The following is a 19,741-nucleotide window of genomic DNA, read 5'->3' as shown; positions in this document are numbered from 1 at the left end:
CATGACATTATATAATAAGTGGTTTGATCCTAGTGCTAATCCACTTACATTAATATATTAATACATTGTTCATTATTTAAAATTATTATTCATGATTAATATATTCATATTCGTATTTGGCAAAGACATAATATAGTATATAAAATAAAGATTTCAACAAAAATAAATAGTGAATGATAGGAGAATGGTGAGTGTATATGGGAGAAACAAAACTAACCATTTTTTAAAGAAATGCATGGAAATGGAATATACAACTCAATTGTAACATAGTTCAGACCTACATATCTGAACACCATGATCTTCAATAACCATTGTCTTTGCACAATACAGTAATTTGATTGCTGAAGGAAACATCAGTTTTGTCTGTGTGGTAGGTTTCAATTGATGTCATTCATCCTCTCTCCTATTAAGTTTATTTTTATGTTAGAATCTCTGCATGATGACATTTTATGCGGTGGAATAATTATGAGTCTTCAGTAGTATCCTACTGTGAATGCACTACTTTAGTACACAATTAGTAACTGATCAATTTGACAAAGGCTGGAAATGGTATTCATACCTTAATAGAGTGTGCATGTGTGCTAGAGGAGATCATGATTTTATATATGACATAAATAAATAAGTTCTAATATTTTAACCAAGAATTCTCATACAGAATTTAAGCTTTGTTTATGAACTTCCATCTTTGGCATTATTCCTTACTGCAGTCCTGGTCTAACTTTCAGTTACTGAAATAAATGTTGTATATATAATATATATATATACAATTATATATATTGTATATAATATATATAATATATACAATATATTAAGTGATTAGTGAGCAATCTCTGGTTCATAGGCCATCTGGTTCATGTCACCGATTTCTAGTCTATGACCAGTGAAAGTTCATTCAGGAGGTGGAAAGAAATTGATTCCTGCCTCATCTTGCCCTGTGTTCTTTATAAGAGAGAAGATAAGAAAGGAGAATATTTGTAACTCAGGGGCCTTTGGAGCTATCTGATCTTGGCTGTTATCTTGCAGACATTTCATTACCCAAACTAGGTACAGTAACACCATCAGTGCTAATAAGGATTGGGGTTTGCTCTCAGATTATATTCTAGTGGCTTGCCCTTTCAGTGTTGGGGTGGTGATCTTAAGGTTCTTTAGTTGGGCTGTTTATTGTTGATTGTCTCTTTTGCATGATTATCTCTTTTGCTTGCATATGTATATGTTGAGGGCTTCTTCACTTCTTCTAATCCTTATGCTGAAGCATCAACCAGCCTACAGAGAGTCTGTAGCTTATTTGGCAGTTATAGAGAGTACTATAGACAGACATTCAACTAAGCTATAATCTCCTGCAAGAGATGCATTTGTAAAATTTATTGATCTTCATGTGCAGATACGCATACAAAATATTATCTCTGTCTGAAAATGTTATTTTTCCAATTCAGGAATAATTAATTACATTTAAAAAATATATTTTCCTCTTTCCTCTTTTTGATAAATACAATACTTTTATAGATAAGTATTGGGTTTTTCAGTTTTGACATTTTTCTACAAAAACTATGTGAAGAAACCCATAAGTGATTGTAACCAACCTCTACATTGGTTTGCAGTGCAAGATTTGTTTGTGCTTAGCTATTCTTTGGGGAATTGACTCATATTTCTTGATTAATTACTTTGGTCATTAAAATCTCTGTAACATTTCAAACTGTTCAAAGAGCCAAATGCATTTATATTATCTGGATAATTATTTTGATTTTACAGGATTCTCCACAACAGATGACTTTATGTATGAAATTCAATTTGAATCTGAAAGAATGAATTCTCAGCTGAAATCTGCAATAGCTATAAACTTGATAAAGAAAGAGCGAGATCTGAAAACTGGAATTGTGACCTTGATCTTTAACATAATATTTACACCCTACAAACCAACAAGGTATATTAATGATAGTATCGACAATTTACTTACTAGAATTGAAACATAATTTTTCCTTTATTTCCTATCTTGGATAAAACTAAAGAGTTGATTCTAATCCATTAATTCAACAATTTGGAGTATGTCACATGCAAAATATTACTGTCTTGTAAACTCTGATTTATTAAGCTCTGGAAAATCTCACATAATTCACATGTTTATTTTAAAAATCAAAAGTTCTTGTTCATGTACTAAACTATCCCCTGTATTGGTAGCTGTAGATATCCCAAGCAACATGTGTTGCAGTATTTTGATACAAACTCTGCTCTTTACATGATGCAGGATCCAAATACAAACTAACACCGCATGTATCATGAGGTCAGAACACAAGTCATTTTGGTATTGTCATGTTTAGAAACAGACTCCTATGTCTCTAGTCATGGAATTCACTCAATGAAAGCTTTGTATCCTCTAAATTGAATATAGGACTCTATGTTAGAAATTTATTTAAATTTATCTGCTTTTTAAATGACAAATTTTAGCCATTTGAAGTCTTGGAATTTCCATTGGATAACATAGGTTTGCTGTGAACATGGTTCTCAAAAGAATTTAAATATCCCAGAAACAAGGGTGAAATCCATCATGTTCTGGAGAACCGGTAGCGGAAATTTTGAGTAGTTTGGAGAATTGACAAATACCACCTCTGGCAGGTCCCAGAGTGGGGTGAGAATGGAGTTTTTGCAATATCCTTCCCCTGGAGTGGGGTGGAAATGGAGATTTTGCAGTATCCTTCCCCTGCCACGCCCACCAAGCCACACCACACCCACCAAGCCATGCCCACAGAACCGGTAGTAAAAAAATTTGAATTTCACCACTGTCACCAAGCCACACCCACCAACCCATGCCCACCAAGCCACGCCCACAGAACTGGTAGGGGAAAATGTTGGATTTCACCACTGCCCAGAAATATATTGATCAATGATCGGAAGTAGTTACTGTTTATATTTCAGGTTGCATTTGAATTTGAATAGGTGAATTCAAACCCAGCTTCAGCAAGATTTGACAAAAATGTCCTCAGAAAGCTTTTTTTCTCATTCTCTCTTCCATTGTATCTCCAATTGTCATCAAGCTAAACTATATCTGAAAAACACTTTCGGCAGTTCAGTCTCTGGTTGTGCAGAAGGGGAATAGGAGGGAAAAGTTATCTTTTCTAACTATAGTTTCCTTAAGAGTGAAATCTCACCTCTGATGGAATGTGGAATTTATGATAGAATGTTATATTATTTTTGGAACTTAAAATACATCTCTGTTATTGTTGTCATATTATAGTTTTCTCTTCACCATACTACTATCTAAATGTACTGTGGTTTAAGTGAATTAGATTGCACCAATTAGTTTGGGTTTTTCATTAAATAAAGAAGCACATAAAAAAAATACAATATGTAGCTGTCAGCTGTTCCAAAGTAAGAAAAAATATATTATCCTGCCTAAACATAATATCTACAATCCAATTTAGAAACAGCTGTGTAATGCATTACGTGTTAAAGAATATAAGCTTCCATTGCACTTTCATCATTGACTTGACTTGCGTTTCATGAAACTTTTAATGATAATTAATATTGTATGCTTAATTTTTTTTTTAGGAATCCAGCAACTTTGGTGGTACAGCATAGCACAGGAGGCATTTGGAAGTTTCCAATATTGTTTGTTGCCACAGATCCAGAAGTAGATGATGTTATTGATATTGAAGCAATTGGTTTAAATAAGGAATCTGTAGTCAGCTTTAAGCTTACAAGCCAGACAAGGTATGAATATTCAAAACAAAATGTCTCATCTATTTGTTTATTAGGGTAATATGTAGACTCTAGTGACCATTTCATCATGATATAAGTAGCAGAAGCCACAAAATTAATCAATACAATGCTTCACTGAACATTTTCTTCAACTGTTCATATACAAGTAAATCAGCATATAGGTGAAAAGAATATGGTATCAGAATAAAATTCTAAAGCAGATTAATAATTGCTGTAACTGTGAAGTTATTGAATCTCTCCAAAATCCAATCCATGGTAGTTTTTAATTTTTAACTTACTATTAGATTTGTGTTTTACTTTCCTTAAGGAGGTCAAACCAGGACACAGAGAGTGTTATCTTCAAAACAACCACCTGGAAAACCTGATGATTGTGCAATGAGCAAACCCTCCACTCCAATTATTATACAAGAATGGGAGGGGGGATTGGGAAATTGCTATAATTGTTTCACTTCAGAGGGGAAGGAAAATGCCAAGAGCCGAATAGGGGATGGACCATCAGAGAATGCTTGCTCTACTGTTCCAGATAAAATAGGACAAAATTGTATTTGTATTATTATTGTGTTATGAGCAGTAAGTGTCAATGTTCTAACTGATGAACCCAACCAAAGCAAGCATGGTCGAGATGACCCAATCTCTTAATGCAACTCTCAACTTTATTGAGTACTTCATTTCAGCACAGATGAGAGAAAAATCAGATCTAACCATTTCCCACACACCCATATAGTCAAAGTTCAGGTTCTCCTTCCCTCCTATTAGACCGGGTCACATTGTCCAATGGAGTCTCCTGGTATTGTGAAAAAGGCTTTTGGCTCTGGTAAACACCAGCTTTAGGTAGGGCCTTTTTTACATTTCCCCACAGGTTTTGGAGAGAATCTACCCACTCCGTTAGAGACATTGATGAGGGAGACTCTCTTGGGTATTCTGGCATGGGCACAAACTCCACCCTGTGGCTATTTTAAATGGGGTGAGTCCAGTGTCCTATGCACCACATTGTTGTAAGCAACCTCAGCAAATGGTAGGAGTTCTGCCCAGTTTGATTGCTGATAGTTGTCATAGCAATGTAGTTACTGCTCCACCATTGTGTTAGCTCATTCTGTGGCTCCATTCATGTTTGGATGAAATGCAGAACTGAGCCCTGGGAGGACCCTATTAGCTTTATGAATTCCAACCAGAATTTAGCCATAAATTTCACCCTTTTGTCTGAGATGTTGCACTTCGGCATTCTGTGCAGTCAATAGATCTGCTGCAGAAATGTCTTGATTAGTCTTTGGGCTGACAGGAGATTCAGGCAGGCTACAAAGTGAGCTTGCTTGGAGAACAGGTCAACTATAGTCCAGATTACAGTAGTCCTCCCACTCCAGGAGCTCTACTATAAAGTCCATGGCTATTTCCTCCCATGGCCGGGTTGTCTCAGTCACTTGTAGCAATCCGGGGTCTTCTCTGGTTTGTTTCATAGAGGCACATATAGTGTAACTTTTCACATAGCCCTCTATGTCCTTTTTTCATGCCTGGCCCACCAGAATTGCTGTTTTGTCAAGTGTAAGGTTTTTAGGAACCCAAAGTGACCCACTTGTTTAGCGTCGTGGCTGCTTTGCAAGACTAGTGCCCGTAACTTTTGGGGGATGTACATTTTGTCCCCTTTTCAGGCCAAGTCCCCTCTTAGTGTCAAATTTCCCCGATAGGCCCCAAACCATGCATCTGTTTGCAGCTCTCTTTTCATCTGTTGAGTTAAATCCTCACTGGGGTTGGGGGTTTTCTTCCTCATTTACTGCCAAGTGGTCACTTACACGGCCAACTGGTTCGTAGGAATAATTGAATTAACCACTTCTTCTCGAGCGCTTTTATATTGGGGTATGTGGGACAGCGCGTTGGCTAGGAAATCCCCCCCCCCAGGATGTACTTCAATGTGAATGAAAGCTGATTGAAGTATTGAGCCCACCGCACCTGCTTGGGGGAAAGTTTGTGGGGGGGTTCTTAATTCCTCTAGATTCTTGTGGTCAGTCCATACTTCAAAAGGGATTTTACTGCCCTCTAAGAATTGTCTCCATGTTATCAGTGCCCATCGCACCCTGAAGTATCTTTCTCCCGCACTGCCCAACACCGGCTGTCTCGTTCAGCTTTCGGGACATGTAGGCGCATGGCTGCAGTTTCCCTTTTTTGTCCTTTTGGAGGAGAATTGCCCCCACTGCTACATTGCTGGCATCCATTTGGATCACAAATGGTTCCTCGAGTTGGGATGCTTTAGGACTGACTCAGCCGCAAACAGTTTCTTTAGCTTCACGGCTGCTTGACATTCCATTGTCCAGTTTAGCGTTTGGCTGGGCCAAGGTTTTTCTCCCCCTCCCCCTGTCTTTAGCAGTTCTCTGATTGGTAAGGTGATCTTTGCGAAGGAGAGGATGAATTGCTTATAGAAGTTTGTGAAGCCCAGGAAATTTTGCAATTGTTTATGGGTTTGTGGGGCGTGCCATTCTAGAATGGCTTTCACCTTCCTGAGTTCATCTCCACCCCTTCACAAGACACTCTATATCCTAAATAGTCTAGGTGTCTAGGTGTGGCCAAGCAAGCCATGATTATCACATTTAGACAGCTTGGCATACAACTTAGCTTTCAGGAGCTTCTCCAGGACTTCTCTATGTACTAGTTTTACGTGTTCCTCCATTGTGTCTAAATAGATGAGAGTGTCACCCAAATACACTAGGTCCCCTTAGTATAGGTGCTCATGCAGCACTTCGTTGATTAGCTGCATGAACACAACTGGAGCTCCCTGTAGTCTAAAGGTCATCACCCTAAACTGGTAGCATCTTAATGGGCAATTGAAGGCAGTCTTCCATTCATCATCTTCTTTGATTCTCACTCAGTAATATGCCTCCCTGAGGTCTAGTTTGGTGAACACTTTCCCTTTGGCTAAATGTCCCAGCATCTCTTTCACCAGGGGGAGCGGGTACATGTTCTCTACACACATGTCATTTATACCCCTACAATTTATACATAATCTTAGTGATCCATCTTTTTTCTCCTTAAATAGCATGCTGCTACTCGGGATTTGGAGGCTGAATGAAACCTCTTGCCAGGTTTTTATCAATGTAGTCCCTCAATTCCCCATTTCCCTTGGAGTCATTGAGTATATCTTGGGTTTCAGAAGTTTTGCTCCTAGCAGGATCTCAATAGCACAATCTGTGGGATGGGGGTGGGTGGGGGGTAGGATGTCACATTCTTTTTCATTGAATGCCTTCTCTAAATTCCAGTATTGTTGGGTGGATGGTTTGTGCTTTTGGCAGCAATTTAGATTCTGCTTTTGTGCACTCAAGTCCTCCCCTCTCTTCTTTCTGTTGGCTGGGCTCGGCATGGTTTTCTTTTGGGGATTTCTTTCCCTTCCCTGTTATGGCTATGTACCTCTCTCCCTTTCCCCAGTGTATGATGGGTTTCTGCTTGGTCAGCCAGGCTAACCCCAATATCATAGCTTCTGCCATCTTAGAGGCAACCATGAACTGAATGGTCTCTTGGTGAGTTCCTAACTTAAGGTGGACAGGCTCTGTTAGGTAGGAGGCAGGCAAGCCTCCAATGATGGAACCATTGACCTGTTCAAATCTCATAGGTTGGCATAGCTTTCTCACTTGCATCCCCAACTTCCGAACTGTCTGCAGGCTGACTAAGCATCGGGTGCACCCTGAGTCTATTAGGTTTCAGGGTTCCAAGTAATACACCTATAGCAAACAGAACTCTGAGGCAGGTAGATTCCTCAAAGAATAGTTTTATTGGGTATATCATACTGGCACACTTCTGGTGAAAACAAATACTGAAGGGTCCCGTGGTTTTCACCTGATTAAAAGTAAAAGATTTTTCCTTTTCCCAAACTATCAGTCACATGATCCAATCAAGGTGCCATCCGGTTGCCTGGTAATGTCACTCCTCCTCTTTCTCTAGCCACCTGTGGGAATGTCTTTGGTTCCCAGGAGAAAGTATTTTGTTTTGGCTACAAAACCCCAGCTATCTTTATTCCCCCCTCCCTATTCGTCAGCTCCAGTGTGGCAACATTGAAACTTCAAAATGGCTTCGGTCATGTCAGCTTCAGGGTTGACAGGTGACCCTTAATTGAAAAGGACTTCCTATAAAGAAAAGAAAGTGCAGAGAGGTTACTCAAGGTTCAGCCTAATCTCCCCTTCCTCCCCCTGGAGGCCCCTTAGGTTTCTGGGGGGTATTCATCATGAAACTGTTTGACCAACCTATCTGCCTTCACTTCCCAGCTCTTGACTCAGGTGGCTTCAGAGAGTGGGTACCCCTTACACTGCATAAGTTACTGCAGCTGGCCTCTATGCAACTTAGAATCCAGGATTTTCTCCACCTTGTAATGTGTTTCCCCTTGCACCACTATTGGTTTTGGGGGTGCCCAATCTACCGGCCTGATCTGGGAGCCTACCACCAGCTTTAACAAGCTGCTGTGAAAGACTGGATGCATTTTCCCTAACAAAGGAGTTTAAACTGTACCAGGGTAACAGGGTTGATTACTTTCACTATAGGGAAAGGCCCTATAAACTTTGGTCCTAGTTTTTTTGTAAGGGAGCTTTAACTTTAGGCACTTCATTGAGAGGTAGACCTTGCTCCCAACTCAGAACGGCACTTGGGGGCTGCAGTATTTGTCAGCTTGCATTTTATGGGCTTTTGCCGCTTCTCATAAAGCCCGCTTGATATTTTCCCATGCCTCCTTCAATGCTTCCATCCATTCATTTAGTAACATGGATGAGGGGGGCTCCTTGGGGGAGTTCAGGCATGGGGATGAATTTCATGCCACTAGTAACCTGGAAAGGGGTCAGGCCAGTGCTGCTGTTGCACCGCATTATTGTATGCCACCTCAGTGAATGACAGTAACTCTGCCCAAATAGAGTGCTGATAGTTGACACAGCATCTCAACTACTACTTCACCATTGCATTTATAGATTCCATGGACCCATTGGTACTTGGATGAAATGCTGAGCTGAGCCCCTGCGAGGACCCAATGGACCTAATTAACTCCCTCCAGAACTTAGTGGTGAATTGGATCCCCCTATCAGAGGTGATTCTGTGGGGAATGCCATGCAACCTATAAATCTGCCTTATGAACAGTCTGGCCAGCTTTTTTGCTGATGGGAGCCCTGGGCAAGCTATGAAATGGGCTTGCTTCAAGGACAAATCTATTATGGTCCAAATGACTATATTTTCCCCACTCTCAGGGAGCTCAACAATGAAATCCATGGCAATTTCTTTCCAGGGTCTGGACAAATCTGCTACTTGTTGAAGCAGCCCTTGGGGCTTCCCTGGCCTTTTTTTCATGGCTGCACAAGTGACATAGTCCTCAATGTCTTTTTTCATCTTTGGCCATCAAATTGCCTTCTGGCCAAGTGCAGAGTTTTCAAATATACAAAGAGCCCTGCCTGCTTAGAATCTTGACTCTGCTGGAGTACTTGGAGTCACAGGCTCTTAGGCACATACAATTTTGAGCCTTTCCAGGCTAGTCCATCTCTCAGGGTCAGTGCCTTTCTGTTGTCATTGTACCATGGGTCGGCTGGCAGCTTGTCTCTTAGTTTTTGGGTCACCCCCCCCCCCCCATCTGTGGCTCTTTGTCGTCTAGCCTATCCTGGGGTCATGGCTTGTGAGGCAGGTTGGAGCGGGGAATCATAGCATGAACCACCTCTTCACATTTACTATTGTATTTTGGCTTGCTCGATAGGACATCTATCAGGAGGTTCTCCCCCCACCCCCCATCCCAGGGATGTATTTTAGCTTGAAATTAAACTGTTTGAAGTACTGTGCCCAACCAATTTGCTTTGGGGGAAGTTTCCATGGGATCTTGAGTGCTCTAAGTTCTTATGATCAGTCCACACTTCAAACGGTACATGGCTGCCCTCAAGGAAGTGTATCACTTCCAGTAGAGCCCATCAGACTGTATGGGCTTCCTTCTCTCACACCACCCATCTCCTCCCAGTCTCCATCAATTTTTTGAAGGTGTATGCAGAGGGTTGCAAGTTCATCAGCATTGTTCTGAAGGAGAACTGCTGTGATGGCTACATCACTGGCATCATCTTGGGCTATGAAGGACTGTCCTGGATTAGGGTACCTGAGGATTGGCTTCTTGGTGAATAGGGCTTTCAGTGCCTCAAATGCCCGCTGGGATTCTAAAATTCAATTTAGGGGTTGGTTTGGCCATGGTTGCTGCAGGCCTCCCCCAGTTTTTAATAGCTCAGTGATGGACAGGGCAATTTCAGTGAATGAATTGCCTATAGAAGTTGGCAAACCCCAAAAAACTCTGAAGCTGTTTTCATGTGTGAGGGGCTTGACAGTCTAAGACCACTTTAACTTTAGCTGGGTCCATTTCTATGCCCTCTTTTGACACTCAGTAGCTGTAAGGCCCGGCCTCTCCCCCTTATTCAAGAAAGTAGACTCTTCAAACTTGGCATTTCAAAAGGAACCTTTTATTGAATAGAGGTCATAGCAGGGTGAAAAGAAAGCAGGCTCTGAAGGCCCTTTAGTTAGAATAAAGGAATTAGAAATCCCTCGCAACAGTCCAATGTGGATTCAGCCAATCCACAGGTGCAAAGATGTTATTGTACCGGCCGCTCTGAGAAAGTGATAATGGAGCTTTCCCAGGGTCATCCTCCGCCAGCTCTCAGGTGATGCAGTCCACATGGCCCTCCCTCCCCTTACATTCTGCAAAAAGAACAAAATGCCAGGCGCTTAGGTGCCAGGCTAGAAGTTATAAATCAATAAATTGCACGATATAGGATATATAAGAAAGAAAGTAATAAGTAGAGAAATTTTTTTAAAAAACCTTCCCCTGAAGAATGGCAGATATACAGATCTGACAGTAGCCCAGGTAGTCCAGGCTAGTCTTGTGGAATTCACATTTTGATAGCTTCACATATAGCTTAGCCACAAGGAGTTTCTTCAGTACTTGGTGCACCAATTTAATGTGCTCTTCTAGGGTCTCAGTGAAAATGAGGTTGTTATTTAGGTACACAAGGACTTCTTTATACAGGTGCTCATGCAGCACCTGGTTTATCAGTTGCATAAAGATTGCAGGGACTCCCTGCAACCCAAAGGGTGTTACTTTGAATTGAAAGCTCCCTAAGGGACAGTTGAAGAGACACTTGTCTCTTTCCTTAATTTGCACCTGATAATATGCTTCTCATAGGTCTAGCTTAATGAATACCTTTCCCTTGGCTAGGTGTGCCAGCATGTCTTTCATGAGGGGGAGTGGGTACATGTTCTCCACACATATGACATTAATCCTCTAAAATCAACACAAAGCCTCATTGACCTGTCTCTTTTCTCTTAAAGAGGACTGGGGTGGCCACTCTGGATTTTGCTGGCTGTATGACCCCTCGGGTTAGATTGGTGTCGATGTACTCCCTCAGTTCTCTCATCTAATTGGGGGTCATGGAGTACATCTTGGGCTTGGGTAGTTTTGCCCCTGGTATGATCTCTATGGTGCAGTCGGTGGGTTGGTGGGGGGGGGAGCATGTTGCAATCCCCCTCACTGAACACCCCAGCTAAGTTCTGGTATTCTCTGGGGATCTGGGGAGTGCCTGGGGGCTGCTGTGAGGCAGTGGCCACTTTTTTGCTTCGCTTAGTGCCATTCAGTCATTGGACAACTCATTTCCTGTAAGCATTGGGAGGGGGGAGAGGGCCTATTCCCAGCTTCAGCTTTATGTAACCACCTTCCCATGAGATGGTGGGGCCCCATTTGTCCAGCCATGCCAGCCCCAGAATCACTCTTCTGTCATTTTTGATGTCACTATGAATTGGATCAGTTCCCAGTGCCGGCCCATCTCTAATCTCACAGGTTCAGTGAGGAGTGTGGCTGGGGCTCCTCCTATTAGTGACCCATTGACTTGCTCGAAGCGTATGGGATTGGCTAGGGGCTTTGTCATGATTCTTAGCTTCAGGACTGTGAGCAGACTGATCAGACACTGGGTACAGACTGTGTCTATGATTGCTTCTACTTCCCCCTGTGCTAGTGGTCTTGGGTGCCACTAGCTTCAAATGAATGGTGAAGGGACAGATGATTTCACTTAACATCGGGTCATACTCGCCGTTGTCCTCACTGTCATAGATTGTCATCAGTTGGGTCTCCGGGACCGGAGTTCCCCCCTCCTTACTGATGGGAGGGGGGACCTTGATGGCTTGGTGGACAAACTTTCACTTCTCCATATCTTTTTGTGGTGACTTTTTTGGCTTGGCTGACTCCAAGGTCTTTACTTGTGGGATGAGGGATGGAGCCAGGTACTCAGCCACTCGGTGACCTTGCTGGCCATATCAGAAGCATTTAATCATCAGGGCTCCCCTTGACTGCTCTTCCTCTTGGTGGGGGTTAGATTGCTGGGTGAGCTGCCACCGCTCAGGTTGGCTTTTGGATTTTTTATCAGTCAATCCTCCCTTCATGTGCTGATGCAGCTCGAGGTCCATGGCCACTGCCATCCGGTACCACTCGTGGATTCAGTTGGGGACTTCTCAGCAGATGTAGGTGTGAAGCAACTCCTTGTCCAAGTCTTCTTTAAAGAAGTAGATTAGGAGTCACTCAGGCTATTGTCATAGCTTGCCAGCAACTCTCCTGAAGTTTCGGAGGTACTCTTTGGTTGAGCAGCCCATTTGCTTCATCTCTCTGATTTCCTCCCCATCCTGGGCTTGGGATTCATCCTTGAATCTGGCCCTCAGCTCCTACAGGAAAACATTGATGTTTGCCAGCTCTGCTGCATCCTCGTCCTACAGTTGGGTCACCCATTCTGCTGCTTCTCCCATTAGGTTGTCAGTGATGGCTCAGACTATCGCTATGTTGTTGGGGTAGTCACCTCCATACTCATCAAAGTGGGCCCACAGCCGGTTCAGGTAGAATGCTAGCTTGTCTGGGTCTCCATCGAAGGTAGCTCTGAAGCGTGGTGGAGCAGCAATCCGGGCTGGCGGTGAAGGTGGTGGTAGTGCCGGAGGCATAGGTCCATTGAGTTTGGAGCCAACCATGCCCCAGGTGGTAGGCCCAGCCAGGTGACACTTGCCAATTCAGTGGGAGCTGGGGCTGGCCAGGCAGGCTGGCTGCTCTCAGTGGCCCTCAGTGGTCAGGCATCTCGGTGGTCCTGGGCTCAACTGCGCCAAAGGAATCCATGGAGGGCTAGTCAACCAGGATGCCGTGGGGGTAGAATGGTTCGTCCAGGGAGGAAACAGTCCCACGTTTGACTGTGCTGAATGAAGGAGGACTGGCACACCGATCCCACTGGGGAGGGAACATCAAAGTCAGCTGGTTCAGGATCAAATCTGTGTGTTTGGGCTGGTGCAAGCGCCTCATGCTGCCAAGGCTCAACTGGTTGAACCTTTCTGGCAACTCCTCCAAGGTCTGGCTGCACACCACGGTCTGATATCTCCAGTCTCCGGAGTCACTCAGGTCCAGCGGTTCCATTGCCCTCCACTTGAGGATTCCCTGATCAATGCCACAGGACAATCCCTCACTGGCTCCTGGAACGAGCCTCGGCCGCCAAGGTCATCCTGAGCCTGATACAGGTCTCCGGAGACAGGCCACTCAGTGCAGACTTTGGGCCAGGTGCCCACCTGGTGTGCGATCTCCACCACCACTTTTGCCACCCATTGGGTCTCTGAGGGGTCCTGCAGGCTTCCCAGGGTCTCTCCGCAGACACCTGCATTCTCATCCCATTTCTTCTCCATCTCATCTTCCCTGAGTCTTCTTGCTCCTGGGGTAGAATGGATAGCAGCCAGGGCTCAGGACCCTAGAGAGCTGCTCCAGTTGGAGCGGAAAATTAGGAGAGTTGGTTTAATGTCAGGATTCCAAGTAATACACCCATAGCAAAAAGAACTCTGAAGCAGGTAGTTTCCTCAAAGAATAGTTTTATTGGATATATCATATTGGCACAGTTCTGATGAAAACAAACTCTGAAGGTTTCCATGGTTTTCACCTAATTAAAAGTAAAAAAATTTCCCCTTTCCCGAACAATCAGTCACATGGTCCAGTCAAGGTGCTGTCCAGTTGCCTGGTAACGTCATTCCTCCTTTTTCTCTGGCCACCTGTGGGAATGTCCTTGGTTCCCAGGAGAAAGTATTTTGTTTTGGCTACAAAACCCCAGCTATCTCTATTCCCCCCACCCTATTCCTCAGCTCCAGTATGGCAACACTGAAGCTTCAAAATGGCTTTGGTCAGGTCAGCTTCAGGGATGACATTAGGGCTTTTACAACCTCACTATGATCTCCACTTGGGCTGATAGGGGGTAATTGTTCCACTTAACATCAGGTCATCTTCCCCTTTGTTGTTGCTCTTGTAAAGGGTCAGCTGGGGACCATCCTCAGTTGGAATTCCCTCTCCTTCCCTGATTGGGGTGGGGGAGAACTCTATGACCTGATGTGCCACTTCAACTTCTCCTTCCCAGCTCTATGGTCTTCATGGCTACATCAGAAACATAAGCTGGGCCCATGCCTCAAGGCTTCAGGAAAGTCTGAGTCTTTCATGGTGGGGTTCTTCTGGCCCAGCATCCACTTCTCTTAGCTCCTCTTTGGGAAGCCTTCCACTCCTCCACTTTGTTTGTAATCCACTAGATCCAGCTTCACTCTTACTACCAACTGATACCAGTCATGGATCCATTTGTGTATTCCTCGAAGTAGGCAAGCATGGTACAGCTCTCAGTTTAGGCTTTCTCAGAAATAATGGACCAGGAGCTACTCCAGCCAGTGCCTCAGCCTCCCTGCTAGCCTTCGGAATTCACAAATGTATTCAGCTGCCAGTCCATTTCCTTGCCTGATGGCCTGGACATCGCATTGCACCTGTTAGACTAGTGTTATATCTCTGAATCAGTCTCTGAGCTCCTCCAAGAACGCATCAGGATCCCCCAGCTCAGAAACTCCTTCATCATGGAGACCTGTCACCCATTCCACTGCTTCTCCAGGTTTGCCAGCATTCATACAGTGTTCATACAGACCACATCATTGATGTAGGCCAGCCTGTAATGGTCCAGGTGAGCCCATACTTGGTTCAGGAAGAATGCCAACTTCCCTGAGCTCCCATTGAACATGGCCTTGATGCAAAACTTTATTGAGTACCTCATTTCAGCACAAATGAGAGCAAAACCAGATCTTACCATTTTCTGCACAAACCCATATAGTCAATGTTCAGGATCTCTCTCCTCCTATCAGACTAGGTCGCATTGTCCAACGGAGTCTCCTGGTATTGTTGTGAGAAAGTCTTTTGGCTCTGGTAAACACCTGCTGAAACATCCTTGGGTCTCATGGATGGCATCTTGATGTCTGGAACCTAAGTTCTATCTCCCCTTTTCCTCCCCCCATAGTTCGTTGGCAAGCTGAGAAGTGATAATAGTCGCAACAGCAAAAAGTGTGTCAGGTGTGCCTCCTTTCAATACTCAAAAAAGAAAAACCCAACTTCATTTTCATAGAGAAAGGTACTTTTACTGAGTATGAACTGAATGCAACCAAAGAAAAGAAAGGTCTGAGGCAATAGGCATGAAAATCACATATAGAAAGCATCCTTAAAACCTTCCCCCCAATCATCAAGTCAGGATTATCCAATCCACATCCCCCCCAGGTGTCATGTAGGGTGCAGCTTCTGATGGTGCCATCCTCCTCATATGTCACAACGGTTGACCTTGAGTGGTTATCAGCGCTCTTCCCTGCTGCAGAGAAAACGTGAGGAAAACTTTCTCCCCTTTTCTCCACCAGCTCACTTCCCCCACCCCCAGACATCCAAACAGCTCCCCCCCTCCCCCTGTTACAATGGCAGCCGAGCAAGCAAGCAATAAAAAGGTGGAGGCTGATAAAGCGCCTTTTGAAGCTTGACAGTAAGATTCAAAGTAAATTAGCACATCAGGCAATGTCCATCAAAAACTTCACAATATAACAAGGCTACAGGGGTCCAGTGTCAGTTATAGCAGTTTTTCCTCAAATTTGACTATTCCAGAATTCTCCACCCAGCACACATCTTAAAGCTGCTAAGCTTGAGAAAGACTGCTTTAAAAGAATGCTCTGAACTTTCAAAAGGCAGTGAGAACTTCAGTAAGATAAATAAGTATATGAAATAGAAAGTCATGATGTTGACAATTTAATCAAATTATAATAAGGAAGCTGATATTTTCCTAAGCCAGTTTCTGGGGGAAAATAAAGACCAAAAATACTGAAAAGAGAATAGGCTTTTTTCTGATGTGAAATGACATCTAGGCTCAAGAATTACTAGTATGGCTTTAGCTGCCAGTGCCTTCACGTGTCTCTAAAAATTCAGTCTATGAAATATTGTGCTGCCTAATTACACTGTGTAGGACTGAATTTAAAAAGTCAGGGTGTAAAGTTGCAAAATGAGTAGAGTGTGTCAATTCCAGGGATTACATAAAATAATGGTTTTGGGATTTTCTGATTTTGTTTCACAAAACATTTGCAATCTTCACAGCAACTAATGAAATTAAAAGGCCACCTGTCTCTCTTGGAGCCTTGTTCTGCCTTCATAAACATTGCTAAAGATACTTTCTGAACTAGAGAATATATTAATCAGGGATGAAATGCTCCCAGTTTGGACCGGATCACCTGATCCAGTAGCGATGGCGGCAGGTGGTTTTTTTTTTTTTTTTTTTTTTTTTTTTATTTGATTTATATGCCGCCCTTCTCCGGAGACTCAGGGCGGCTTACAATGTGCTCAGCAATAGCCTTCATACTTTTGTATATTTATACAAAGTCAGCTTATTGCCCCCACAAACTGGGTCCTCATTTAACCTACCTTAGAAAGGATGGAAGGCTGAGTCAACCTTGAGCCTTGGAGAGATTCGAACCAGCAGTAAATTGCAGGCAGCTGTGTTAATAACAGGGTGCTTTAAACCACTGTAGTACCAAGGTTTGGGGAACTGGTAGCCAAAATCCCTACCCAGCCGAGCCGCACGATCATCAGAGGCTTTTTTTTTTTTTACTTTTAAAAGCATTTTTTCTACAACCTCTTCCACCAAAAAAATGCTTTTAAAAGAAAAAAAAAGCCTCTGATGATCGTGCGGCTCAGCTGGGATCGTCAGAGGCTTTTCAAAGCATTTTTTTCTGCAACCTCTTCAGCCGAATAGGTGATTTAAAAATGCTTTGAAAAGCCTCTGATGATCCCAGCTGAGTTGCCTGATTGGCAGAGGCTTTTCAAAGCATTTTTTTTTGCAACCTCTTCGGCCGAAGAGGTTGTAGAAAAAATGCTTTGAAAAGTTTTTTTTAAAAAATTTGGCCATGCCCACCCAGTCATATTACCCCACCACCACCAAGCCACGCCCACAGAACTGGTAGTAACAAATTTTACATTTCACCCCTGATATTAATGTATGTAGGAATGAGGAGCAAAATTTTGGAACATACCCCAATGAAAGATTGATAAGACAAACATGTGGCTCTCAGTAAAATTCTACCTTTACAGTATCATTTTCCTATCCTTTGTTATTTCCTATGAATGTGGGCAAATGACTAAGGGAGGGAAGTTCTTGGAAAAGAGAGAAGAGAGATGAAATCTTACCATCATTACTTTTAAAGGATGTCCTTGGCTATAATTGATTTTCTGTGTAGAGCTGACTTCTTGCATCTGTGATTCTGAGAGGGACAGTTGTCACATATGTCTCTCTTGAGGATATGTAGAGGATTCTTGGAGAGAATTCTTCAAAACATGGCAGAGCTTTCTTTACAATTTCAAGATACCCACTTCAATGGAATAGTCTATTTTAGATCACAAAAATGAAGCAATTGCCCTGTGAATGCTATAATCTACTGGTAAGGGTCGATAGTGGTGAGAGATTTAATGTTCTCAGGAAAGGTATAATAAAATATTTATAAAAAGGACTATGGTGCAACCTTGATTTTGCCATTGCATGTCAAATGAAATTAGAAAATAAACTTATTGTCAGTGTTCCAGAAAACCCCCGACTCCCAGTAAAGACACTGAAGCAGGCATTTTCCAAAGTTCTCTTTACTAGCAATAGGTAAACTGGCACATCTGGAAATCCCAAATCTGAAAAACCCAGGCTTTCCTTCACTAATACAAAGCTCCCAAAACCAACTCCTTTCTCTCCTTTCGGTCACATGCTCCAATCACCGTCGGTTTCGCCTCGCCCCAGCCCTTGACCACTCCTCCTCCAGATGCTGGACCGCCCTGACCTTGACCGATAGGAAAACTGTTATTATGTCTACTAACTCCCCTCTCCTAAATCCCCCCTCCTATTTTCCAACACATGAAGAGATGGCAGCATTGAAGCTTCCGGCTTAATATTTATTTATTTATTTATTTATTTATTTATTTATTTATTTATTGAATTTCTATACCGCCCTTCTCCCGAAGGACTCAGGGCGGTGAACAGATTAAGATTTCATATACATTTATTTATTTATTTATTTATTTATTTATTTATTTATTTATTTATTTATAAACAGTAAATAATAAATTGAGTCAACTTGGTGTATCTGCTAAGATCTTGGCATAGAATTTAGATGTTTATGCTAGCCCTGCTTGTTGAAACAGAAAGGTCTTCAGGGCATGTTGGAAAGTGTGAAGATCTGGGATTATTCATATTCCAGAGGGTATTTTGTTCCAAAGAGTAGGTGCCCCCACAGAGAAGGCTCTCTCCCTTGGAACTACTAGACAACATTGTTTTAATGATGGTACTATGAGTAGGCCTACTCTGTGAGAGCGTATTGGTTGGTGGGAGGTTATCGGTTGCAGCAGGTGGTCTCGTAAGTACTCAGTTCCTAAGCCATGGACACTTTAAAGGTAAGAACCAACACCTTGAAGCGCACTCGGAAGGCCACCGGAAGCCAGTGCAGCTTGCGTAGAAGAGGTGTTACATGTGAGCGCCATGTTGCTCCCATAATTACTCGTGTGGCCGCATTCTGGATCAGTTGGAGCTTCCGGGTGCACTTCAAGGGGAGCCCCATGTAGAGAGCATTGCAGTAGTCAAGTCAGGAAATGACGAGGGCTTGAGTGACTGTGCGTAATGAGTCCCGGTCTAGAAAGGGATGCAATTGGCGAATCAGGCGAACCTGATAGAAAGCTCCTCTGGCCAAGGGCTGTTATATGATCTTCTAAAGACAGTCGTGCATCCAGGAGGATGCCTAAATTGCGAGCTTTCTCTGCGGGGGTCAATGACTCGTTCCCAATAGTTAGTGATGGGACTAACTGGCTGTACCGGGACACCGGCAGCCACAGCCACTCAGTCTTGGAAGGGTTGAGTCGAAGCCTGTTTCTCCCCATCCAGACCCGTACGGCCTCAAGGCACCGGGACATCACTTCAAGGGCACCGTTGGGGTGGTCTGGGGTGGAGATGTACAGCTGGGTGTCGTCAGCATACAGATGGCACTGCACCCCAAAACCACGGATGATCTCACTCAGCGGCTTCACATAAATGTTGAACAGGAGAGGCGAGAGGACCGACCCTTGCGGCACCCCACAAACCAGGTGCCTTGAGGTCGACCTCTGCCCCCCAGCCAACACAGTCTGTGACTGGTCGGAGAGATAGGAGGAGAACCACCGTAAAACAATGCCTCCCACTCCCAACCCCTCCAACCGGTGCAGCATGATACCATGATCAATGGTATCAAAAGCTGCTAAGAGATCTAATAGGACTAGGATAGAGGAACATCCCCTATCCCGAGCCCTCCAGAGATCATCAACCAACTCGACCAATGCTGTTTCTGTGCTGTATCCAGGCCTGAAGCCGGACTGGAACAAGTCTAGATAGACAGCTTCATCCAGGTACTGTGGGAGCTGTCGTGCCACCACACTTTCGACAACCTTTGCTAAAAAGCGAAGGTTGGAGACTGGACGGTAGTTTGCTAAAACAGCCGGATTCAGAGAGGGCTTCTTAAGGAGGGGCCTCACCACCGCCTCTTTCAAGGCGGGAGGTAAGAATCCCTCGCTCAGAGAAGTGTTAATAATTCTCTGGAGCCAGCTAGGTGTAACCTCCCGGGTAGCCAGCACTAGCCAGGAAGGGCACGGGTCCAATAAACATGTGGTCGCATTCAACTTCCCCAGTAACCTGTCCACGTC

General features: G+C 43.6%; 1 protein-coding gene across 1 annotated transcript in view; it reads left to right on the top strand.

The window, feature by feature from the left end:
- Positions 1 to 19,741, top strand: part of CFAP47 (cilia and flagella associated protein 47) — a 525,834-nt gene that overhangs the window by 469,802 nt on the left and 36,291 nt on the right. Inside the window, 2 exon segments of the mRNA XM_070944210.1 lie at positions 1,750 to 1,921; positions 3,544 to 3,705. Of these exon segments, the coding sequence (XP_070800311.1) occupies positions 1,750 to 1,921; positions 3,544 to 3,705 (334 nt within the window).

The sequence above is a fragment of the Pituophis catenifer genome, unplaced genomic scaffold (genome assembly GCF_029215685.1).
Source record: "Pituophis catenifer annectens isolate HBS135680 unplaced genomic scaffold, rPitCat1.0.hap2 SCAF_4, whole genome shotgun sequence".
NCBI lineage: Eukaryota > Metazoa > Chordata > Lepidosauria > Squamata > Colubridae > Pituophis > Pituophis catenifer.
The sequence above is the reverse complement of the archived record's forward strand: the minus strand, read 5'-3'. Positions and strand labels throughout refer to the sequence as shown.